This window comes from Lycorma delicatula, chromosome 7 (assembly GCF_047948215.1).
Source record: "Lycorma delicatula isolate Av1 chromosome 7, ASM4794821v1, whole genome shotgun sequence".
NCBI lineage: Eukaryota > Metazoa > Arthropoda > Insecta > Hemiptera > Fulgoridae > Lycorma > Lycorma delicatula.
This window is the reverse complement of record NC_134461.1, coordinates 56,252,609-56,280,447: the sequence shown is the minus strand read 5'-3', so window position 1 is coordinate 56,280,447 and position 27,839 is coordinate 56,252,609. Positions and strand designations below refer to the sequence as shown.

General features: G+C 27.2%; 1 protein-coding gene across 1 annotated transcript in view; it reads left to right on the top strand.

The window, feature by feature from the left end:
- Delta (neurogenic locus protein delta) overlaps positions 1-21,640 on the top strand; it is a 56,137-nt gene extending 34,497 nt beyond the window's left edge. The window contains exons 4-8 of the mRNA XM_075370625.1: positions 5,972-6,229; positions 12,673-12,733; positions 16,920-17,220; positions 17,985-19,150; positions 20,341-21,640. Of these exons, the coding sequence (XP_075226740.1) occupies positions 5,972-6,229; positions 12,673-12,733; positions 16,920-17,220; positions 17,985-19,150; positions 20,341-20,494 (1,940 nt within the window). The 3' untranslated portion in view covers positions 20,495-21,640. The remainder of the gene's footprint in view (positions 1-5,971; positions 6,230-12,672; positions 12,734-16,919; positions 17,221-17,984; positions 19,151-20,340) is intronic.
- Positions 21,641-27,839: the final 6,199 nt, after the last annotated feature.

The window sequence follows — 27,839 nt, the reverse complement described above, 5'->3', positions numbered from 1 at the left end:
ATCTGAGGCAGCAGCAGCAGCGGCACCGGATTCAAGGCCACATCCTTCTTCGAGATAATGGCCGTCTAATAATATAGACAATACCGGCACGACATGCAAGCTATTAATAAAAGAGGTGGGGCAAATACCCTTGCATCGTATACTTAAAGCCACGGTAGTTTAGTTCCACGCCATTCCCTTTTTGCTTTATTCCCACCCTGTTGGTTCCCATCGTCATTCTCATCAACCTCTCGCTGTATTCTATCTTCTCTTCTTATTATTATTTTTCTTTATCATCAACTTCTACTCTTCTATCTTCACCGTACTCATCTGGACACGAACAAATTTTAAACTCTTTTATTTTTTTTCATAAGAATTATCTTCTCATAAAACTCTCAATTAGGTGACCGACTCAAAATGGTGTGTATATATATAGTGTATTACTTTTACGTCTGTCTTTATGATTTAAAATTGCTAGCTTGTTATCAGTATCAACAATTGGTCTTGTTTTCTGAAATTTAATTGTACTGCAACGAAAGAACAACAGTGGCGATGACCATCAATAACAGTCTCTTATGACTGTTAGTAAATAAATATATATATTATACACAATTATAATATACATACCGACAAAACAGAAAAAATAAGAAATTATTGTATTCTTAAGATCTAATTTCGAATAAAGGACGTCGTAAAAATAAAACAGAAAATATAAAGTTGCGTGCGTTGTCTCTGAAGAGAATTTTTAATCTTCAGCATAAATATTTTTGCCTCTGGCGTTACGGATACAGTAGCTGAGTTGTTGTTATCCTTTCTTTTTCTACCTCATTATCCTTTTTTCTATATAATTTATTTATGAAGCTAACACAAATTCTCACCGTCTAAAGAAACTAACCAGCAGTATAATATTTACAATCTTTAAAAATGTTATACCTAATAATTTAATGTAATACTCCACTTATTTTTCACTTTTTACAAATTTATATATATATATATATATATATATATATATTTTTTTTTTTTTTTTTTTCAGAAAATTACAGCGTAATTTAACTTAAGAATCTTTTTCTTTATGTATATATATATATATGCCGGGTGTCCCAAAAGTCGCTTGACCGAGAAATAGAATATTTCAAAAGCTGAAAAAAATAGTTGTGCAATTAAATCATCAATAAATTTTTTATACATATTAAACTCTAAACCTTACGAGAGTTGTTCAAATGCTGCCCATGTACTTCCAATATATTTTTCACAGCGGTTTTTTTTTGCTTCAGAGGATGAGATGAATGATTTTTAACGCGTGGGTAAACGCCATGCCTGACCGGGTTTCGAACCCAGGACCTCCGGATGAAAGGCTGAGACACTACCATTCGCGCCACGGAGGCCGGCACTTGTAACTAATTTTCTACACGAATAATTTATTTCCGTTTAACGATTCAAATTCATCTTCGATTATTTATTTCAACTTTTGAAAATCTCTTGGATTATGAGACAAAACATTATTTTTCAATATTCCCGAAATTGGAAAAGTCTAACGGTGTATGATCACATGATCTTGGTGGACGGTCAGTTTTATTACGTTTTCCGGTCCATTGGTCTCAAACATTTTGTGATGCCTTTAATCGTTAGGCTATATCAAATAGCACAGAAATAAATAATGTGGCTTTGTTTAACATTTTCTTTTTTTGTTAAAAAACACTTGGAGTAACTGGGATATTATATATTCATACTTCACATACAAACCAAATATTCAGAAAAAATATTTAAATACAATTGTTACAATTTTTTTATGCTTTTTTATATGTTATTTGTAAATGAAATCGTATATTAATTTTTTAAATGATAATTTAAAACTGCATCAAAATAAATGCACGTTTATTAGTATCCGCAGATATGCCGATATATTTGTATGTGTATTTTTTAAAAAGTTTGTTATATGTAGAATAACATTTTAACAGTAATTTAATTTTAAAATGTTTTGATTGATTAATGAGTTCGTGGTATAAAATAGTAATGAAAAAATATTGTTACGTAATAATTTGTTTTACATATTTCTACGATCTCTTCGTTGGTTAACACACGTATATTTTGGAAGTTATTTAATCTAATTTGAGCGGAAAGAATATTATTTTATATAAAAAGTTTATAGAAGTTCAACAGAAAAGTTTTAATTATATATGCTTCAAAATAATCGATTTGAAATGTGATGTACAATTTATATAAAACATATAATTAATCATTTCTGCAAGTAGTTTAAGCAAATATTTCTACATCAATAAACTAAACATACTGTAAGGACTACCCTCGTATTATAAATTTAGTAATTTTGTAACAATTTATTACGTAGTAGTTATGAAATATATTACGTGATGGATAAATTATCATGTATGAGAAATTTATCTTAATTTTTATACATTATCATATAGTATTTAATATTATTAAAAATGAATATAAATACAATATTACGTAATCAATATTTTACGTAATTATTCGAGACTTGGTCCCGATCAGCGAATTTCATATTAAAAATAATTTCCCAATTTTTAATAACGGTAAAGATGTTTGAATGTTATTTAACTCATTGTAAAAAATAATCAACATAATTGCCGCATTTACGAAACTAAGGTCAAGCTACTAGTTATAACTTTCATACAATAATTATACTTTGTTTATATATATTTTTTTATTTAAGACTGCATCAGAGTAATATTTATCCATTTATTTTATAAAATGTAAGAATATTATTACATATAATTCACATTAAAAATATACCTTACATTTAATGTCAACGCACAATGTATAATTTACCTGTACCTAATTAATTACGATTATTTAGATATTATATAACTTTTCAAAACGTATTTTTATTTGTGAAAAATAAATTTTATTATAAAAAATATTCCTATAAAAATAATTGCTAAAGAAAAAACAGAACTAGTTAAAAAAAAGTTTAAATAATAAAAGTAAATATTATATTTAAAAGGTTTAATGCATGCATTATTCTTTTAATAAAATACAGGAAGGTAGTAAAACAAAGAAAAAGAAAAGCACGAACGTTATTATATATGTAACAAGTATTTGTTATAGTAAAAAGCAGTGCAGTATCGATGCACATGTACAGTAATATAGTATAACTGACGCTCAGGTGTTTTAAAAACAGGAAATTGTTCTTTAGTTTAAGCTATAAATAATTCTCTCTAAGAGTTTCTAAGGGACAAGAAATAAGGCTAATAAATTGAGAGTAAAATAAAAATTATTCTTTCTATTTCTCTCTCTCTCTCTCTCTCTCTATATATATATATATATATATATATATATATGACAAATATGTATAAACAACTTGTAAGATTATTCCCACGAGCCTCTCTTTTTTTTTATCCTTCTATTTCTATGTATTCTTTTTACTAAGCCAAGTATGTATACACTATACAACATATCAGTAAAAATATGCTATAGATGACACGCTTCTTTCTGTAGTAATGTAAATGCTCGCTCGCTAACTATACGGTACTCAAATGACTTCCTCCTATTCTTAGACGACTACTGTATTAAGTTACGAACGTACGTACGGGTAATTCTTTGTTCAATTCTTTTATTTATTTTATCAATAAATATTGATAATTTGTTATCGATAAAATATAAATCAGCTTATAGTAGTTTATTATTATGAAAGCTTAATTGATAAAACTGGCCTGTTTATTTCTTGTGATATTCCGGTTTTCTAATATTACCAAGTATCAAATACGCAGTCACACAGTTGTATGGAAGACATATTGATAAGATTTCTCTATAGTAGGGTATAGTTTAAAATAAATTGTTTAAAATAAATTATAGTTTAAAATTTGATATATAATAATGAAATTGCCTGTGATTTTCTTCCGTAGAGTGATAACATTATTTGTTGTAACCGAGATATAATCCTTTTTTAAAATTTAAAAGAATTATACATATATATTTTTGGTTTGATTGCACTTTTGTCTTTCTTTTTCATTTTAATAGTAATAAATGAGACCTCTAATAGTTGAAGTAGTATTTTTATGAACAGTATTAACATAAAGAATAGTTTTAAATTTTAACATAATATTAAAAAAATCAAGGGTACAAACTTTTTCATAATTTAATAAAGGAAGGATATAAAAAAATCTTAACGAATATTTATTGTGAAATAATTTTGGAATAAAAGACTTAAAATTGTAAACGAATAATAAGTTAATGATATCTCAAAAAGAAAGAAACTATTTAGTAATAGAGATAAACCGAAATAAATAAAGAGGGAAGTGTAACGATTCCAATCAAAAAAAAAGAATAATTAATTTTTTAATCCTGTGAAAGTCAAGCTAATTGATACAGTAAACGAGTTACATATATATATATATATATATATATACATATATATAGATAAAATATTTTAATTTATTTGTACTCTCTCTCTCTCTCTCTCTCTCTCTATATATATATATATATATATATATATATATATATATATATATATATATATAGAGTACAAATAAATTAAAATATTTTTCTGGGTTCATGGTTTATTAGATGAATCTATTTAATTTTCATACAATAGATTAAATAATACAAAATTAAATAAAATATGATGTAGGATGATTTTATTTTTTAATAAATAAATAAATTATGTGGTGGAGTGTTTTTGTTTGCATGTTTTCTGTTTATATTTAACTGATAGGGTTTATTGAATGATTAAGACTAGTTTTGCTTGTATTATTACGAATGTTATTATTATTACCACACAAATAAACCACAACAAGTACAGATAAAAGCCAATGATTCTTATATCTGCGGCTATATTATGTATGTATATATTATATATATATATATATATATATATATATATATTGATAGAATTCATTTCGATCAATGCTTTTTTAGTCTTTCTTTTATGACTTCCTTAGCAGGCATTATGTATATATAATACATCCATACATATATAAACTAATAAGACGTAGTAGTAGAATTATAAAAGCCGATGGGAGAACGGTATACCTAGTAAAAGAGAATGTTCTTTGATGGTTCGGTTCATGTATATTAGAAAAGGATAACAGCAACACCTGCACTGGTTTATCAGGCAGGCCAAGACGGGTCAAGATTTCTTATGCTACTTCTTCTTCTTTTTTCTTCTTCCTCTTAATGACTTCCAGTGTTTTATTGGCTACCCACACAAGAAAAAAACAACAACTAACATCAACATTGCATGGGAACCAAAAATACCACTAGCTAGCACGACAAAAAAATAAAAACAAAAAACATGATTCTTAATGTTAAATAATATATTTCTGATCAACATAAAAATAATATAATAAAATTAAAAAAGGAAAGCATAAAATTATTTTTATATAATTTATATATATATATATATATATATATATATATATATATACACTCTGTTCGTATCGTTATTTCTTATACTTGACAATTTTACGAAAATAAAAAGTTATACATAAAAAACCGAAAGATAAATATCATTATTGACTATATAAAAACAAAATCTTTATTATAATTTTTGTCTTATTAAAATTTTCTTATATATATATATATATGTATATTTTTTTCAATGTATAATTTATACAATATCTCATAAGAAATTTTTATTCTGTTAAAGGATAACAAAACTGAAGAATATTAATATAACCTAAGCGATTTATTTATTTATTCTTTATCAGATAATCAGCTGCCAATTAGGATTTATAAAATAGAATATTATTTCAAATAGTTTACTGTAACGATAAACACAGCCTTGTTAGTTAAAAGGCATCATTTTCCCAGTTTGTTAATTTGTGATAAAGTCGTATTACCTATAAAATACATTCGTTAGTTATTGTGAGGGGATACATTTTACTACGTTTTGTATCAATTATTATCTGTATTAAATAATATTACGTATTTATTACATTTATATTATTTTATTTTATTTTTAAGAATTAATCACATCACATAAATAATGTATTTATTTTTTTTATTGTTTCAGCTGGAAGTAAAACGCTTATCTCACGACTAACAACTCAAAGGTGGTTGGATGTCGGCGAAGACTGGACTGAAGATGAACACATATCATCACATTCAGTTATGCGTTATGAATATAGAGTGACATGTGAACCTCATTACTATGGAAATGGCTGTGCTAACCTCTGCAGACCTCGTGATGATAATTTTGGACATTACACGTGTTCTCCAGTTGGAGCTCGTGTATGTTTAGATGGCTGGCAGGGAGACTACTGCACCAAACGTAAGTAAATATTATGTATAAACAATAATAATAAAAATAAGTAAATAGCTTTTTTTTATTTATATCACTAATATATGGTATTTTTTTTTGTATCATCTAAGTCACGTGTATGAGAATTATGCTAATAACACAAGTAATATGGTGACAAGAACCCTTTTTAAAAACAAAATATTATTTCAAGAAATAAATGACGAAATATAATATCGAAATCAACTTATAAGAAATGCAATTAAAAGCTTAATTAAATTACTATATTTTAGTTGATTTAATGTAATGTCTAATTGTTTTTTTTATTCAAATAATAATAAAGTGCAAGCGTAAGTTTTAGATGAAAAATATTAATGTCAGCTCTGAAACTGAAAATCAATACATAAAACTAGGTAAATTTCTGAAGTATTATTTGATGTTATAGAAGTTAATACCTGAATAATCATAATTAGTAACATTTAAAAAAAATAATATTTATAATTTTTCAACTAATATTCTATTAATATTAGTTTTGAACGCCACTGCCACTGTTACAGTACGTGCGACGCGACTGACTACAGCTACCTCCTGTTACTTGACTAATATACATAAAATAAAAAACAATTGACCGCAACGGGAATAATGGTAATCTATAAAAGAGGAAAAAAGATTGGTGAAGGTATTTCAGAAGTTCCATTTCAAGTTTAAAAAAAATCAGTTTCGGCACGCCGGAAGACGGAGGTAGATTTCATCGGTGCTATGAAGGGGATAAAAAATATTTCCACCTTAAAGTTAAGAAAACCTTCAAATTTACTCAATACGACAATGGTTGCATGTGAAAAATTTTCACTTGTTTAGCATACGACAAGCCCCATCTTCTTAAAATTACAGTAACATTTTGGTCATCCCTTGCCGTAAGAGTTAGTCATATCAAAAATTGTTTCAGACAAAGATTTTAGGTAATGTTTAAAGAATTAATGACCACTTTAAACCGATTCGATACTGTGCCTATTAAGAAAGGTATGATTTTTTGTCTTCGAAACACCATTTTTTCAACATCCTGGACCAATGGTTGGTGATATCGAAAACTTTACTTAGATAAGTTTTAGGCCCTTATTAAAAAAATATCAGGAACTTTAAACGAATTCTATATTTTACTTAATAAGAAATTTATAGCGATATTTTTTTTTCGACTAAGAGTCATTTCCACCCCCATGGTCCGATTTTCCATTAACAAACCTGACCGAGATTTTGGGACGAGTTTTTTAAGGAACAATTTGAAAGTGATTGGCGGAAAATTACGGCAGTTATCGAGTCCACAAGAAAGTGAAGTACATATATATATAAATTTTTGAGCTGACGGTGGTTTTGGTATTTGGGGGATGTGAAACGCGAAGATATCTCGAAATTTTCCGGAAGTCAATCATGGTACCCATTACAATAGGTAGCTTTCTTATGAAATTACGTAATATATGATAAAAGTTTGACTGAAACTTTGAAACAGTATTTAAGGATGCTGCCTTGAAGTGAAAGCTGAAGAAGGATTAAAGAAAAATTACATTGCTATTTATAAATATTGTTCATAGATATTATTGAGAAAAAAAATTAAAATAAGTGTAGTTTATTGGAAGTTAGCATTTTAAGATTACGATCTAAAAAAAACAACGAAAGGTAGAATATAAAAAATAAAAAAAAAACGAGAAACAAAGCAGATAGGTAAATGTCGAATGATGAGACTGCATAGGTTAGTCATTGACTTTATGGCAAGAAATGTGCACACTGTGCATGCATGTGGTGGTGCATTAATAGGACGACTGGATTGGAATTTTTTTTTTAGAACGAGGGTCAATTAATTATCAAGGGTCAGAAAGGTCGGTCTGAGCACGTTCTAATGATTTAATCGTTGTATAGATGCCGGAGGTCCCGCAGGCCGCGGCCGTGGGAAACTACAACGCCAATTAGAAACCGATGCGCCTTTATCACAAGAGAACTGCATTACAGACAAGCCTAGACACTCACTGTACGTACTACACAAACCAACAACACCGGTCAAGCTGGAACACTCACTGCTTGCTTGCTCGATGACTGTGCAGCCGTCATTTCAACACCAGTTTTACTCTTTTACTAAATCAAGTTATATAAACTTAATCGACTTAACAGTTTTCATATATTTCTTTTGAATAAATTAAAAGGAAAACAACTTTCGTAGAATAAAACGTTCGTAGTATTTAAGGTCATATGTATATATTTATAAATAGGAAATCATATTTAATAATTTTTCTATTCTTAAAATTCTTTTACAAATATGATCTTAAATAAAATAATACTTTTACATAGCAAATAATATTTTCTTTGTGAATGTGTAATTCTTTTTATTATCTACCTCCTTTTTTTAAACTTAAATTTAATTAATGTAAGAGTGCTAATAAAATAAATTATATTCTAAAATGTTCTTTTTTTACAATTTATTTTACAAAATTGACTATTTTCAAAATCTGCTTAAAAATTAAATATGTTAATTAAAACTGTAACCAAAAAATAAAATGCTTTAGAGCAGGTCCTTGTTACCAATGACATCTCTTTTATTCTTATCATTAATATTTCCTGAAATGTAATATTTAAATGCAAACGTTTATGGCGGATCTGTCCGTTTTCAACAATATTACGCGAGAACCAACCAACAGAGTGCTTTCTAAATGTTAGGATATATTTGTGTTATCCCAAGAAAGAATTAAGCTATATAGATCGACTCTTAAAACCTATCTCTTAGACGACTACTTAATACCGTTTTTGAATAAAAATAATGGAATAGCGTTTTATAATATATCATATTTTCAACCTTGATTTCTTTCCCAGATATAGGGTTTTCTAGGGTAACAGAAAAGGGAACCAAAATGTATATGTTCGTCTAGAGTAGGAAAGTATCAGAGCTTTTATGTCATGCATGAGGAAAAAGATCTTTTTAAGCTTTAGCTGTTATTTATCAATATTAATCTCACATACATAAGGAAAATGAACATAGCGGAAATCCTCAGGAGGCACCACCCCCTGGCAAGACGGGTAGTATTTTCTATAATCTTTATATTATTAATTTATTCTCACAGACCATATAAAACATTTATAATTGTTCTACTTTCTTTCTACTCTTGAAAAACGACTTTTATTAATTAAACATTTTTTCTTATTATATGACCTAATAATTTTTTCTTTTTTTTTAAAAAAAAGAAGTAAATATGATCTTTTCTGATTCAATCTCAAAAGAACGGCTTAATTAATTATTTTAACAATCAACTTTTTATGTTTTATTAATTTTTTTTCGGTTTAATTTTAAATCCAGAATAATCATGGTGTAAAAAATATATATTATTAATTTAAAAAAAAGAAAAAACAAATTTATTTATTAAAATTGTTACTTCTCTTTATTATTACTTTATTAGTCTTTTAAAATTAACAAAAAAAATCTATTAAGTTAAAATATTATTTTGTGATAGTTTTAACGGTGAATCGGACGTGAAATTTTATATTTTTTCATTATTTATTTATTTAAGAAAGAACAATTGTTAAATTTAAAACAACAATACAAAACGGAATAATGTCACGACTTCTATTTAATTTCTTAAAAATACCAAACTACAGTATTGTACTTTTATATAACTATAATCAAGCGGTAGAAAGCTAAATTAAAAGGTTGCTTTGTTGTAGCTCTATAATAAAATAGTATATAAATAAAATCATAGTAATTAAACAGCCCAATTTAAAAAAAAAAAAATCGTTATTATATAATAAACATAATGCAGTTCACCGGTTTATTTATAATGAGTTTCTGAAAATATAAATTAATTAAAAAATAATAATAAAGTTTGTAATTTAAGACTGAATTTATCGATACAGCGGTTGTTTCAAAATAACACAATCTACTAACGGAATAAAAATATTAAATTACAAAACGCCAGTAGCATAGTGATGAAACAGGATAGATAACAAACGATATAGTTATTAATAATTATGAAGAAAACGAGTAAGAATAATTGCATGTACATGTATATAAATAAAGAGATCTGTACAGTAATGACTGTCATAGCAAGTAGTGAACTAAGAAGGGGAAATAATAATAATAAGAATAAAGAAGGTATAAAAGCAACAACAACAGACCGTGTTTCAGGCGTGTGAAACTCGGTCCAACGGACAATAGCCAGTGTCTGGCTATGGCCTTCAGTACCGCGATTATGTTTGCTGCTCTGATCTCTTTACACGGAGTATCCTTAGCGAAAAAAGAGCATAAGAGGTATATATGCAACAGCATTTAGCGCCCGAACGGTAGACCCTTTTTTCCTATTTCTTCTTCCTTTTTCCTTTTAACTCCTTCATCTTTTACTTCTCCTTAATTTCTACAATAACTATCTTTTATTTTATACCCATTCATAAACCAATTTTCCCTAACGTTTTAGTATAGCTACTTCTGTTTCTGTTTTCTATTCCAATCTTTTTTACGGCTCTTTAAAAAGTAAGTTATAACTTAACTTTTTGCTTATATATTTTTTTTTATTTACCTCATTAGCGCTAATTTTCAAATATTAAATATTTATTTCAAAGAAATTCATAGCGGTTTGGTTTTTTTTTATTAGTTGTATTTTCTTTTTTTTAAATTGCTTTACATCACGAAATAAACTAATTATTTTCAGAAAATTATTTACTTTTATTTGTGAGAAACGTTTTTCAAAATACTTCCCGTAAATTAAGCTAGAACTTAATTCAAGGTTTGTTCGTTATTTATATTTATTAAGAAAAAATAATAATAAAAAAAAAAAAACAACATAAAATGATGTAGGTAAATTAATTTATATAAATATGGAAAATTTAAACATTACTTCTTTCATTAAAATATTAATATTTTTAACGATAATTAATTTATTCCTACAAATCTTTATAAATTATTTAATTTTTATTATTTTTAATCCCCAGAAGCGGTTGTAGTTAACTGTTTACCCGTTTTTAGACAGCTTTGTTAAATAAAATTATAAAATATTTATGCTCTCATTTACTCAAAAAGCCTACTTCTTTTAGACATTCCAAATTTTATCGTTGGGGTGTCTTATCTAACACTAAAAGTAGTAGACGTTATTTATTGTTACTCTTCTCTCTAATGAACAATCCTATCCAATTAAGTATTGCTGGAAGGAGGTACGATATCCAAAAAAACGCGACAAAAAACGTTTTAACCAATATAGTCTAACTGCGTTAGTATATATATATATATATTTTATTTGCTCCACTTTAATTTATATATTTTTTTATATTGTCATATTAAAAATATATATATATGTATTACGTATGCAATATAATTATGTAGTCGTACGATAACTACATTTTACAATATATGCTATTGTTTAATTGTTACATGTCTCGTTATTATTGAGTATTTGTGCTAACAGGGTAAAGTAACGTAATGTAAGTAATGAAATATTGTTGAATAGGTCTTCAGTTAAGTAAGCAACTAAGTTAAGGTAGCTTGAAAACAGAGAAAGACAGAGAGATAATGAAAGAGTAAAAGGGGAATGAAATTAATTAAAATGCTGGAAGGGAATGGTGGCGGAAGTGTAAGACACACAATGTAGACATCCAGCAGGAAGAAGGAGTGTCCGGCATTTAGCGAAACACGTGGTTGAGTACGGTATAGGGATCGAATAGGCGAGTTATGTCAGTCATAGTTATACGGTATACGTATATATACGTTTCAATAAAGTGTATCGGTAATTAGTAAAAACAAAAAAAATAGAAAAAAAAAACAGCAGCAAACTTCTCCGACGCTCATAATCACTCTACCGTCACTTAGTACTGGCTAAGTACTGCTGTATGTAAAAGTACTATTTATATATACATATCTGGCAAACATGTACGCGTACTAAGCGTTAGTGCTTCTAACCTCGCCAGCTGTCAGTTGTAGTTTACATGCAGCTGTCCCCTTCCTAATATTGCAGTACTTCTTCCCCGACCCTAAATAGTGTATCTGACTACTCTACCCTTACAGCTGGGGTTTAAACTATTGTCAAACACCCTTCTTGCGCAACAACTAACACTCTCCCTTATTTCTTTTTTATTTTATATAATGTACGAACCGGCTGTACAAGTGTCCGCAAAATGTCTGCTGCTGGTTTTAGTACCGGAAATAAAGTAAATACTTATAAAAACAGATATTAGAAATATATAAGTGATGCCTTAAATTTGAATAAAGAATTTTATTAAAGAACCATTTAAAAAAAAATGGTTTAAACATATTTTTAATTAACAGCTATTGTTTCATTTATTTTTTTCCAGATTGCAATCATGTTGAATAATAGTATTAACATGAATATTTTCTTTAAAAATCGAACCTCAGATATAATTAACAAAGAAAACTTAATAATAATAATATTATGATTTGTTTAATTTTAATATTTAACAGTATTTTAAAATATTTTTTTATTTGTGTTTTGCAGCGAAATGCCTTCCTGGATGTGATGAACAACACGGTCATTGCAACAAGCCAGGGGAATGCCTGTAAGTGTTAAAAAAATATATGCTTTTATTATTATAAAAAATTTAACTTATAGTTGAACCAACCGTAAACAATTTTTCTAAATTGTTGTAGGTTTTTTCTTGTCTATTGTAGACTTCATTTTATTATATTTGATAAACATTTTGGATAGTATTGTTGAATGAAGAAGTTTAAATTAACTGTTAAACAAGTAGCAAAAAAAAGGTTCTACTGCAGATGTTCTATCAGTTCTCATCCTAAGAACCTCAGTCAGGTGAACTTTGACCTCATGTAATAGACGTCATTAGTACAGTGCAGAGCCCTGCGTAGGACGGTATTCCATTTAATGTATGGCGTCATCATCATCATCAATTGTTGTTTATTCCCATCTTTCCTTCTGGGTGCATGTCCGCTGTCATCTTAACTTTTTAAATTCAATCCCTTATTAAGAAAAGAAAAAAAAATTATATTAGACTGTGCGAAGGATACTACTTTTAACCCTTCTTCCGGTGCGACATCATGAACTCAAGACATTTGACTGTAAAGTAACCTAATCTAAATTAACTCATAAAATTAGGGTTCATAATTGCAAATAAAACTAAAGAACATGTTAACTTATAAGACATTAAAGTAATTTTATTTTATTAAGTTTGTTTTTATGATTATTTAAAAATTATTTACCCGATATTTTAACCGTTTAGAAACGATCGATTTATGAAAAACCGACGATTAAAACATTAATAAAATAAATTGAGAAAGACGGTATAAAGATTTTCTACATTTTCTTTCTTATTCTTTGCCTTGGATTAATAAATTATATTTAAATGTATATTTATTTACTGAAATAATTGTGAAATAAAAGAAAAAAAAACAGCTATCTTGATTTAAATTGTAGAATTTATTTGTTAACAGAAAGTTATTAAAACCTCCGTGGGACCGTTAACCGTGGAACGAAAGTGAGCTAAAGAAAAGCATGTAAAAACAAAACAGCGATCTTGATTTAAATCGTAGAGTTTATTTCGTTCAATCATTTTTAAATATAATTTGTATAATAAATGTTTGTTGTACAGTTATAATGCTTTAACGGTACTAATAATATGAAGAGGAGTTGATTGTATTATATTTAATAAATAAAAAAGGGTGTAAAATAGGTTGCATTATAAAAAAAAAAAATTAGGGTTAACTGATGGTCTATACTACATAGGCCGAACGCATAATTTAGTTTTTCATCCTAAACTAGTCAAGAACCCAAAAAAAAAAACCATGAATGGATGAATCTAATTCAAGGGTTTTTTTAGGCCCCTGTATATAAAAGGTATATGGTTCAAAATTGATATAATACTCACCTAATAACATGTTTTAAAATTTAATTTATAAACTTACAAAAAAAAGAAGTCGTCAGCTTTAATTTTATTAAACACTATAATTTTTTTAACAGAAATTGTTTTTTTTTCTTTTGTAATAAAAACGTTAAAAAAATAATAATTTGTATCCTTATTTCATTAAATATATATTACAGATTTTGATTAATTCAATTAATTAAATACCATTTCATATTTTTAATTTAAAATTTAGGTAATAAATAGATAGATACAGAAGATGTTAACCTGTAATGTTAAAGTTAAAGGGTTTTTACCGAATTGTTAATAATGGGGCATAATATATTCCAATTCTTTTGATAATCATTTCTCCAAAACGTTTAATGATTCTCAATTGCGGTTGTAGTTAAATGTTCTCTTATTTTTCATCAAGATTAATGTTATAATATATCTGTGTACTCCTTAAAATGTATTGTTTAGGTTTCTCTTTGGTATTCTAAGATTTATTTTTTGTTGCCGTTTTAAAAATTTAACTTCTATTTCTATCTGTGATCGGTCACCTTGATTGTAGGTAGGAGTTTTAAATAACAGAACTAATGTGTACATAAAAAAAAACTCTATACTGAATAAATAAAAAAAAATCTAAATAGAAAAAAAACCTTATTTTTGGTTGAAACCTACTACGAAACCTAGTCATAATTATAAAAACAAATAAAAATGCAACCTCTTTATGCATTATAACTTCAATAGTTGTGGTGGACTTACCTTATATTTATTTTTCATATTAATAATTATCAGCAAGGTGTATTATGCTTGTTACAAGATAGATGGACAGATGGTTGTTGAACAATGGATGTCATGGAAGGGGAGGGAGAATAAACGATCGTAAGGAAAAAAAGAGAGAAAGAGTAACTTGGGAATAAGGAGGGAGAGTTCTCAATTGCGATGCAACAGAGAGAACACTGTGCGCACATGACGTTATGCAGACCTCGCTGGGTTACATTCTCACGCGGACATCGCCAGTCTTATTCTTTCTACCTATCCTTTACCGATACAACTCTCAGTTGCAATCAGTCCCGACTAGCCACGGCCAACTTTATCTCCGTTCATCATCGACCTATGTGTGTATAAACATAAACCTCTCTCCTCCTCTCCACCGATCCAACAACGACTCTCCTGTCGGGCTATCGAGTAGTTACTGTAACTTGAAAACAACGGTTTGGATCGAACATCTACTTGTCTGTAATTCGCGCCCGAACGATTATCACAGAATTTACAGCTGTGATCTTACACGATATCGCAAGCAGTATACGTATATTGATATACGACTATCATTTTCTTAATTCTTTTTCTTATATTCGTTTTTTTTCATCCAAAAAAGGTTCCCATAGAAAAAAAATTTATTCTTTTTTTTTTATTAATATTTATATATTACTTCCCATTTTAAAATATTTCTATCCTAACTCATGATTATTTTTTAGTCCTCGTGAATATTAAACATTTTCCTGATGGAACATTACACTTTTAATTTTAATATTTTTTAATTTAAATTTTAAAAATTTATCACAATTATTCCAAAACAAAATGTCATGTTATATAAAATTTGTATTGCACAGATTTATTATAGGGTCAATTAATAAAAATATTATATAATAAATAACACACTGTTTCTTTTTTTTTAAATATAAACTAAGGCGTTTGTGATTTATCGTATCTAAATTAATCTCAATTATATTTTTTATTATACATTTTATAAAATGTAAATACAAATAATAAATGTTTATTATAAACAGATTTACAAAGAGGAGTAACTAAAAAAATTTTACTTTCAATAAACTTTGAAGATATACGTAAAATTAATTACTTACGATGGTTTTTTCCTACATTTATAAATTATTACTATATGAGATATTGTACAATTAAACCGATATTATTCTTACAATAACATAAAGTATCAGAATGAAAGAGCATAAAATAATTGTATCAGAAAGGCGACAACTATAATTCCCACGCTTTCTCCTGTAGCAGCAAAGCCGCTGTTGCTGTTCAGTTCCCGCGCTAAGATAGCATAATATTATTATTGGATGCGGGTGCACGGTTTTCTAAAACGAAACCACTAATCAAAAAATAACAGCATAATAATGAACTTAAAAGTAATTCTTTCAGTTTATTTATTTTTTTAACTTTCTGTTTAAATATGAAAACAATCAAAAGGAAAAATGTGTATATATATATATATATATATATATATAAACCAAACTTATCCATTACAAGTAGAAAAGAAGTTATTTACCACGGAAAGAACCGTTATTACAAAAACTAATACAAACTGCATAAAATAGGTATCTAATTATACATCACATGTATTAAATAGATTGTGTTAGTATATGTGGGATATAAATATGCTAATTATTTAGTGTAATTATACACTATTTCATGAGAATTGATAGCACATATCAATATAACGGACATTTTTAATAATAATATTATAATATATCAAGGTGTTGTGCAATATTTGTTGATGGATTAATAAACATTCATTTTTTTATAAATTTAATAATGTCAAATGATTTTAAATTATTAAAACTAGCCTACCAGAATTTTACTAGAGGAAGAAAATGCATAGGATTTATATGAAGCCAAATCAGAAATATTTTCCCCGAATGTACTTTTAAATCTTAATGTATAATAATAACAATAGGAGAAATAAAATAAGATCTACTTTCTTAATTTTGTCGATATTATTATACATTCCAAGTTACGTATAAAAACTAGTAATAACAGACTAAATTTAATAATAAAAAAATAAAATCATTTAAATATAAAACATTATGTCAATATTATTATCAATATTTTCTATTATAAATTCTGTATTCATTATTTGTTACAGATGTCATAGTGGCTGGAAAGGTAGACTTTGTGATGAATGTGAAAGGTACCCAGGTTGTTTGCACGGATCCTGCCGTAGACCGTGGGATTGTCTGTGTGATGAAGGCTGGGGAGGTCTATTTTGTAACCAGGATTTGAATTATTGTACAAATCATAAGCCGTGTCGTCATGGTGGGACGTGTTTTAACACCGGCCAAGGTTCATACACTTGCAGCTGCCCACCTGGTTACACCGGTACTGACTGCGAAAGAGAAATTGACGATTGTGCCCATCAGCCATGCTTAAACGGCGGAACTTGCAAGGTAAATAACAAAAAAAAATTATAATTGTATTTTTAATTAAATTTTAAAAAGATACAAAGAACTGTTTATTTTATACTAGGACATATATAGACAGTAGAAAATAAAAACATTTATTGAATCTACTTACAACTGTTTTTTGTTTTTTTTTTTATTTATCTTAATTCGTTATTAAAGATCAGGTATCAATACAGAAAAAATAAATAAGTTTACTTCAAGAGGGGAAATTTTATTTAACGTCAGTTCTATAAGAGCTGTTGATAATGAGAATTTTAGGAGTAATTACAATTAGAAGTATTCAATTTATTATTTTTTACTGAGGAAGCTATTGTAGAAAGCTTATAACACAGAGAAAAATCGTGCAGGGTATTTTGCTAGTTTTTATTAACACATAGATCAATTATTTTTCTGAAATATCGAATGAAATCGTCTTACAGTAGTGTACGTACTGTATTTAAGGCATTCCTCAAATACAGTACATAAAACTTGCCAGTCGTTACTGGCAAGTTGTATTGTTTATTGTTGATAGGAAGTAAATAACATTATGTAAGTTTATCCAATAATTAATTGATTTATCTTATTGTTGTTAGACGGTTTTGAATGTGCAAACAGAATTTTGAGATACTAAATAATCTCATCCAAATATTTCATGATGTAGTTTTATTGTCATTTTATTGGATAGTATGTTCTTTTTCAACTACTTCTAATATTTTTTTTTCTTTTTTGTTATACCGATGGTTATTTCTAATACTTTTTTTTGTTCACAGGATAATGGTACGAGTTACATCTGTGAGTGTCCCAAAAACTGGCACGGTACACATTGTGAAACATCAGCGCAGACATGCGGTGATCTTCCTTGCAAAAATGGCGGTACCTGTGAAGATACATCACACGGTTATACATGTCAATGTCCACCAGGATACGCTGGATCAGACTGCGCTCATCAAGTCGATGAATGTGCACCGAATCCGTGTAAAAATGGAGGATCATGTGTCGATAAAATCGGTGGATATGAGTGTCACTGTCCTGCTGGTTTCAGTGGTAATGATTGTGAAATAAATATCGATGACTGTGTAGGTTCACCGTGTTTAAACGGAGGAAGGTGTATCGATATGGTGGATCAGTTCCGTTGCCAGTGTGTCCCGGGATTTGTAGGGCCAATATGTCAAAATAAAGTGAACTATTGCTTAGCTAAACCTTGTGCTAATGGGGGAACATGTATCGATCTCGTTAACGATTATAGGTGTACTTGTCGTGCGGGTTTTACCAGTAAAGACTGTAGTGTAGATATCGACGAATGCGAATCAAATCCTTGCGCTAATGGAGCAACGTGTGTTAATCGTGTGAACGGTTTCCACTGTGAATGTACACCTGGATTTTCAGGAAAATCATGTCGAGATGAAGAATCTTCAAGTATCGGTAACATTTCCAGACATGTCGCACCGACAGCAGATTCAGGTTTAACGACCGAACACGTCGTAGTGATAGCAACATTATCGATAGCTGTTCCTGTACTTGTATTAGTAGCGGCCGTTGTGGTAATTTGTATGAAACAAAGAAGAAAACGTGAACAACAAAGAGCCGATGATGAAGCCAGAATGCAGAACGAACAAAACGCCGTTCATAGTAGCGTCGCTAAAAGGGGTGACACTCATATGATTAAAAACACTTGGGGTCCCTGCATTAAGGACGGCGGCGGCGGTGGAGGTGGTGGAGGGGGTACTGATCTCTGCTATACCAAACAGTGCGCACCAGTTGTAGATACCACCCCGGTATATACCCTACAAAGGAGTAGGTCGCACAAACAGTTGAACACCGACCCTTCTGTTCATCGGCAGGCCAACAGGGCGTCCTGCAAGGATCTGGAAAATATTGCCAGGTCCGACAAGAGGATATCAGTCCTCTCAGTTGACTCTTCATTATGTAACTCGAGGTGAGTTGAAAATTATTTTTATTATTAATATTCATATTTAAAAATAATTTTTAAATATACTGAAAAACTTAATGAATTAATAAATGTTAAGATGAAAGAATTTAAAAACGAGTTATATATTATAAACAGAGACATTCATAGAATTATAATTGTAGTTTATATAATAAACTCATAATATTATGATTTGGGTATATTATACATTTAATTAGCAAAGAATTTTATAAATATCTTCCAAAAATGTTTGTTACTAAGAAATATAGTAATTCCAACTACTCCATAACTTTTAATCTACTTTACCAATCTAGAAGTATTACATTATAAAGATAATTTGGGAATTTTATAATTTATATTTGGATAAATCATAGTATACATAAGCAAATATCTTTTTTAAATAATAAATTCCTATTATTTCTGTTTTTTTTTTCAATAATTACATTCAGTTTCTTTAATGTTAACATCCATCAAAAAACATCCCTACTCTGTGTTATTTACAATTAATTAAGTTTAGCACAATTACTAATAAACAGTTGCTTAATTAATTTTTTTGGAGTTACCGTGTAAAATAATTATATATATATTATTTAATACCAAATGTGTTATTTAATTTATTAATGTCTAAATGCAATGTAATAGAATATTTTTATATATTCATGGAATTAAAATATATCATTTAAATATTGAATTCTTATAATCGATTATTATTAACCGGTTACCAACTTTAAGGAGCGTAAGGTATATACCGAAGGATAAAGAAAAGTATAATATTTTAGAATACAAAATCCTGAGTTTACTTCCATCCGTAAAAAAAGGCAATAGCCTTATTTTTCTATTTTTATAATGGAACGTTTTAGAGTTTTATAATTTTATCAGTAATTAATTAAACTGTACGCATACTTAACTTAAACCCCATCAACGGAGTTTTTATCAGGTATGGGTTTCACATAGTTTTAAGCAAAACCAAATTTCTGCTGTATTACATAGTGAAAATTCTTTTACAAGAATTTAATCTTTAAATTTTTATGCAATTTATGACTTCTTTTTCTGTCTCTCTTTCAGTGTGTGTGTGTGTGAGCGCGGGCGATTTTATTTTTTGTATATTTCTAAAAAAAATTTGCAATTATTAAAAATATTTTAATTTTTTAAAAACATAATTTTTGCTATAATTTTGTTCTTTTTTTGTCTGTTTACAGTGATACATCACTATTGAAGAGATCACAAGAAAAAGACACCGGTAGTGAAGCATTATCGCCATCAAGTAGTGTGTATCTTATAGATGAACATTATCAGCGCGCTGCGCCGTTACCCCATTCGCATACAGATACATTGTTGGCGACAGAAGTTTAGACATTAACCATCATTAGTTTATTATTTAATAAATAAATATTAAAAAAATAACTTAAAAAAAATAATAATTAATTGACAATATAGACAATTGTCTCTGATCAGTGTGATATATTAAATAATAACTTGTGCATGTATATATTATATATACATATTATAAATATTATATATATAAATATATAAATATTAAGGAAATTATTTATAAACATTGTGATCAATGGTGAAGCAACTAAGTCATGAATGATAATTATAAATAAATTATAATTAAATGTGTAATTAAATTTATAATTAATGGACAAGCTGCAGTCGGCTTCCATTATGACGACTGATAATGTTAAATAACTACTATATATATATATTATATATTAATATAAATATATAGCCTACATGTTATGCATGGCCGGTGTTTTTATTCTGTTTGATTGCTCTGGGAGCAAAGGGGGTTACGTTATTAGAAAAAAAAGAGTGGATGTAATTAATTAATAAAAAAAAATTGATTAAAAAAATAATTAAAAAAATAACGAAGATTCATCTCGTATTTTTTCGAGAATGTTAATTTATTATTGTAATTACTAATTATTAATGTAATATTAATTATTATTATTAATGTAATAAACATAATTATAATTTTGTTCTCATAATGAATGTGATGTTCCTGCTATGTTTACTAAGTCATTTAGTGGTAATTTTTGGGGCCGACGCACTCATATCAGTTTTTCGGATGAAAAAAACAAAATAAAAAATAAATAAATAAAAAAAATAAAATATAATATATCCACCAACTGAAGACTGCGTCACCTAAATTTTACCAAAAAAAAATTACTTTGTCATTTTTTTTGTACTTACAGTTTTTCTGACTAGTTGAAAAGATAATTTAAAAAAAATAATTATTGTAAAGACTTAATTAAAAATTTCTTATATATTAGATTTTTTTTTTGTAAAATACTGTATAGTTAAAAGTGATTGTATTATATTATATTATAACTTGTAAATAATTTGTACATTATAATATTTTTTCATTGTCAAATATTATAATTAATTAATTGACTACTAAAATAAAAATGCGGTTGTTCCTGTATTAATGTAGAATGACGTTAGTACATGTCGTAATCTTTCATTTAAGTCTGATTCTATTATCTATGCGTTAATAAAATTATAAAATATATTTAATTTATATATACTTTTATATATGATAGATCTAAATTTTCTGATTGATTTTTATTCTCTATTATTTTTTTAAATTTTTATTTAAAAGAATCTATAAGTAAAATAATTGAATTATGAAAATCATTAACATTATTTAAACTTATTTCAATTAAATAGATACAAAGTATTGAATTAATTAGTTTTATAAAAAACTTATAGCGCATTAAAAATATTTTTTTTTTTAGCTTCAATGAGTTAAATAATACTGATTATCAACCGAATTTAGAGGGTAATATAAAATTAATTTTACATCAGTGTAGAATTAAAAAAAAAAAAAAAATCATAAAAATTTTTTTGATTTAACGAGACTCAAACGCTGATATAAAATTCTTCGTCTTCCGACCGAGACTTTCTCTTTAATAAAACATTTTGAATACGGTCTATCATATAATAGTATTATTAATTTTCACATAACAACACTAGACATTTTCTTAATGAAATGACGGAATTAATGATTTGTAAATCAATACGTACTTATATCGATCATTGTAACAACTTACTATGCGTCTGTAATAATATCATTTACATTATACAATTTGTTAATTAATTAATAAATAAAACATTATTGTGTAATATTTATTGTATTTGTATCTGTTTAATCTTATTGTCAGAATTAAATGTCGTTATGTATTTATTTATTAAAACTAAAAATACAGTCTTTGTGGTCCTCATGTGCTCATTTATAAAGAAATTATTAAAAGGATTGTACTTTTATATCTAAACATTAAAATATATTTATTATACGTATTTGTAGATAGATATAATTGTTACATATGATAGGCGTATTAATCTTAAAACTTTATGGATATTCTTTAAAAGTTGAATGTTTCTTTTACGAAAAATATTTTATGAGATCACATTAATATTTTAAAAAAGAATTAATTTAATATTTTTACAGAATTTTATATAATATTGAATTTATTTTTTTTTCTTTTTAATTTTAATATAGCTTATAAAAATTATTAAGATGCAAAGTTGGGAAACAATTATTTTATTGTTATGTAAATGAAAAGAATAATTAAACTTATTTTACTTGGAAATTTTATTTTATATTAAATAAAATTGAATTTTCGACTAAAATAGAAAAAATAATATTTCCTTTATAAAAATAGTTATTTATTTAATCCGATAAATACTTACATTTAAACTGAATAATACATTTTTTTGGCATTTAAATAACAAAATGATTTTTTTTACGGCGAAGAAGAATAAATATATAAATAAAATATATTATTGAAATTCATATTTGAAAAATTACAAACTATATTTTTGTATAATGAAAGTTGTTTTTAATTTTTTAATTAAATGGATAGAGATGTACATTACGAAACATTTTTCTTCATCAATTGTGAATATGTTATATGGTAAAACGTATTTAAAAAAAAAAAAAATTGAAAGCCGTAAATTAAATTTTCCTATACTTAATTAGAAAAATAATTATAATGTTATGAGATTTGAACTTATTTCAACAGACAAAATGTCTTCAGTTCAAGTCTCAGCAACAAAAATAATTTTTTTTTAACCATTAAACATTTTTCTTTACATGAAACGTTTGCTCTGTATTTTTCTTTCACAAATTTGAATTTTTTATTTATTTTAATACTAATAATTATATAAAAATAATTCTGTATGAGAATGTTACAATAAAATTATTATTTTTTAATTTTGCATCATTTATTATTTTACAGATTATATAATATTTTAAAGCACTGATTGTATCGTCATATATTACCGAAATAATTTTTTCTTGTCATACCTGCTTGTACTTATTTTATATTTGAAGGAACATTTTTTTAATATTATGAAGCTGATTATGAATACAAATAAGATCCTATAACAATTTTTTTTTTTTATTAGTATATAGATAAATTTATTAAATTTTAAATACAGTTTTTTTACAATTTATTGAAACTATATTATAATAAAAAGTGAGTATATATATAATTCTTAAAAATATTTTCAACTTTTACAGAATGTACCATTTTAATGTATTTATTAGGAAAAATATACTTGAGCAGCTTGCAAATTATGTTTTTAACTATAATTTTTTGAGGGTTTTTTTTTATTTAATAATTTGTGATTATAATTTCTTATATATTTATAGTTTGTCTTTTTTTTAATTTTTGTTATTTTATTGTTAAAAATTATTTTTTCTTAATTTTGGCTAAATCTAGAAAAATAAAAACAATTAATAATGAGAAACCATATAATTTTGTTGCAATATTTGCAATTTAATATAATTTTATTTTATGATTATTGTTATAATAATGTTATAACTAATTTATGAGATGCTAAATTAGCATATTTGTTGTTGTTATTATTCCTTTAATTGTAATTATATTGTTACATTTTTTTCGTTTTGTACAAAAATAAATTTGCAAGGAGTTCAAAACTGACTAAATAAAATAGGCTATTATTACAAGTATAAAGACTCAAATGTAATCAATTAAGTTTTTGTTCTCAAAATATTGTAATGATTGTGTGGAAAAAATGTTAAAATAATTATTGTTAGTAATTATTTATATATTGATCTGTACAAATGTATAAAGTAAATAGAATACTGTATTTAATAAGAATTGAATAAACCTTTTCATTGCAAATTATTTTTATTTAATTTTTTTAAATTTTCTTCCCGTAATTTCAACAAAACATTTTTCACTTACTATATACGTACGTACTTGTGAATTAAATAAGTGTCTAGAGAATTATCTCTAAGATGTGAAAAACTGAGCAGTAGTATGATTTATGGTTGATAATATATGTGTAAAAGGAAAATTCCCATACCCACCCATTTAACTATAATATTGTGCATAATCAATTCGCATGCGAATGCTAAATGTAATGGGCTATCTATTTGACCAGTCACATTTATCATGACCTCCACTGTCTATACAGATTCTGCAGAAGATAGTTTGTAGCGGGATGGATAGTAAAAAGACGTATTTGCCTATATTAATATTTAAGGAATGGAAGACCTATTGGAATCAGATTTTTTGTACTTTTACTACAGATGATCTTCTGTACATACAGTATAAGTTCGGAGGGAGTGATGTCATCCTTTTGTATACTAAGCTTTTTAACATAATAAATTTCAAAATAAACAATATAAAGTATAATAAAAAAAATAAAATTAATAAAATAAAGTACAATTCTTGTCAAAAATAGTCCTATATTTTGAGGTATGCAAATCATCCCGTTATAGTGAACCTCAGATTTAGCTTGAATTGCGTTCTTTAACATATAACAAAAAACATCTAGCTTTAATAATCACTGTATTTTATTGTGCTAATTGTATAATTTAACAAAAATTTAAGATTTTACTTCTAAAAAAAAAAAAAAAAAAAAAAAAAATACCGTGAATAAACTACAAATAACAAATACATTGTGATTGCAATTCAGCAAATATAATAACTTTTTTTATCCATTACAGTCCTACATTTTTTTAATAAACTTATAAGGAGTCATCAGTAAAGTTTTTTAGTAAAAAAATATTTAAAAAACATTAAAAGTGTTGACATATATTTACTGAAATAAAATTCATTTATTTCAGTCACAGACAGTAAACGTATAAATACCATCGCTATAACTACACCATACAAATTATACAATTTTATTTTATATTATACATTTTTTATAATTACTATATAAAGCCTAAGAAACACTGAAAGGAAATTTTCTTATTTTTCTTTCCATCTCATAAACAACTTCTGTAAGTAATAATGATGAATGCTAAATAAGCTAATTATATTTATTTTCAATCATTCATTTTTTCGCTTTTCATTTTCCTTTTTTTTGCATCAGTATTACTAGATGATATTTGCTAACCAGATGATTCGTTGTGGAAATCAAATTATTTTTAATATATAGAAATAATTTAATTAATAATGGCTTCTCAGTTACGATTGGTAAAAATTTTAAATATTTTATATTGAACGAATATATCAGATATAAATGAACTCGTAGTAATATTAAAAAAAACACTTTCAATCCTTTCACAGCGACAGAAGAATCAGCATTTTCCAACCATATCATAGATAAACGTTTATCAGCGTAGATAACAATCCTGATATTTTACATATAAATGAATGAGAATAGTTTCATAATCTGAAAATTATGAAAGATATAAACCGTCAAAATCCTACAACGACTTATTAAACAGACAGCCACGAATGATATCGTTCTTTGTTTCACCATGTTTTAAATACAGGTCCAACAAAAAAACCGCCATTAATAACATCAGCTAATCCCAGGGCGAGAAAGATTAGTAACGTTATCTTCAGCAGCAGTCATTGAAAATAATCGGAGAGATGACCATTTAAAGAACATTTTCAAATGTTGGTTTATTAATTATGGCTTAATTTATCGTGATAACTTTTATATTAATTATCAAAATGTAAGAATCAGTTGCAGTATATAATTAAAACGTTTTGAGATTATTTTTTATAACTTGAAAGTTTAAAGAATTCCATTTTATTGATTAACTGCATTAGCAAATCAGTACTATTTTAACTTAATTATCTGACCTTAAAAATTTATTTATTACATTTAATTTATTTTAAGTTCAGTAAAATAGTGATTAATGAAAATTGAAATGAAGATGTTAAATGAAGACAATTAGGAGTTACATGATTATAATAGAACATGGTTAAACGTGATAATTCATAAACAGAAATATAGCTAACAAAATTGAATTAACAGCGATAAAAAATTACGAATTTGAAATTAAGTCAGACATGGAAATCGTTCAAGAAATATAAAAATATTGATAATATTTTATTATATCGCCAGAAAAAACGTGCTGTGTACACTTTTGTAGGAAGAGAATTCCTCATCAAAGTCCTGCGTTGACAATTGATGATAATCCAATACAATATAAAGACAGCGTAAGGTATTTAGGACTAGTATTGGATAAATCCCTTACATGGGGATTACATATACAGGACTTGAGTGGTAGATGCAAAAGAGCCCTAAACATTATAAAATGTTTATCGAACTTAAATTGGGGCTCAGAAAAAGAGACATTATTGAGATTGTATAAAGCATTGGTTCAATCTAAACTAGACTACGGATGTATCGTATATTCATCCGCTAGAAGGTCGCACTTAAGAAAGTTAGACGTAGTTCATAATAGCGGAATAAGATACGCAACAGGTGCTTTCCGCACAAGTCCGGCGGCTAGTATGATGTCTGAAGCCGGAATAATGCCACTACATTATAGAAGAGAGATCCTCTTGTTAAGATATGCAGCAAATATATGGGCTTTCCCTGCTCATATAAATAATAAATTGTTTACGAATCATCCCATGGCTGCATTATACGAACGTCGTGCTACCTATTCCAGACTAGCCGGAATTAGGTACCACGAATTAAGAAGAAAATATGAAATTGCTATACCAGAGACTCTAGCAATTTCTACTAGAGAAATACCGCCATGGCTCTTGCCAGCGGTAAATACAAGTTTGGATCTCTCTCAAGGAGAAATAAAAAAGAAACCAGCAGTGATCATCCAGCAGGAATTTTTGGCAACCGTCAGTAATTACGAAGAACATATTAGAATTTATACTGACGGTTCTAAAACCGAACATGGTGTTGGATGCTCGATATATGTAAATGAAGAAGCCCACTTTTGGAGACTGCCAGATGTGGCCAGTGTCTACACGGCAGAACTCACTGCAATTCAGCAAGCTCTTCGCTACACTGAACACTATTGCGAAGAGAGAGTGCTAATATGTTCCGATTCATTAAGTGCACTCGTCGCAATTCGGAACAAGAAAATTAAGGATGTCCTAATTGCAAACATCCTGTCCATTTTATACGTACTAAAACAACGAGGACAGCGATGCGTATTTGTATGGACTCCGTAGCATGCTGGTATTACAGGTAATGAAATCGCAGACGAAGCTGCCAGAAAGGCAACAGTCTGCGATGATTTGGATGCATTTCCTGTAAGAGTGGCAGATGTTAAAAACCGTCTAACAAACATAGTAAAAAACTAGTGGAATGCTGAATGGAGGAGATTAAATACAAAATTAAAGACAGTAAAATCTTCTCCTTATACATGGAAAAGCGACTATAAGTTGACTCGCCGTGAACAAGTAGCGGTGACCAGACTTAGAATAGGTCATACGCGATTAACAAATTT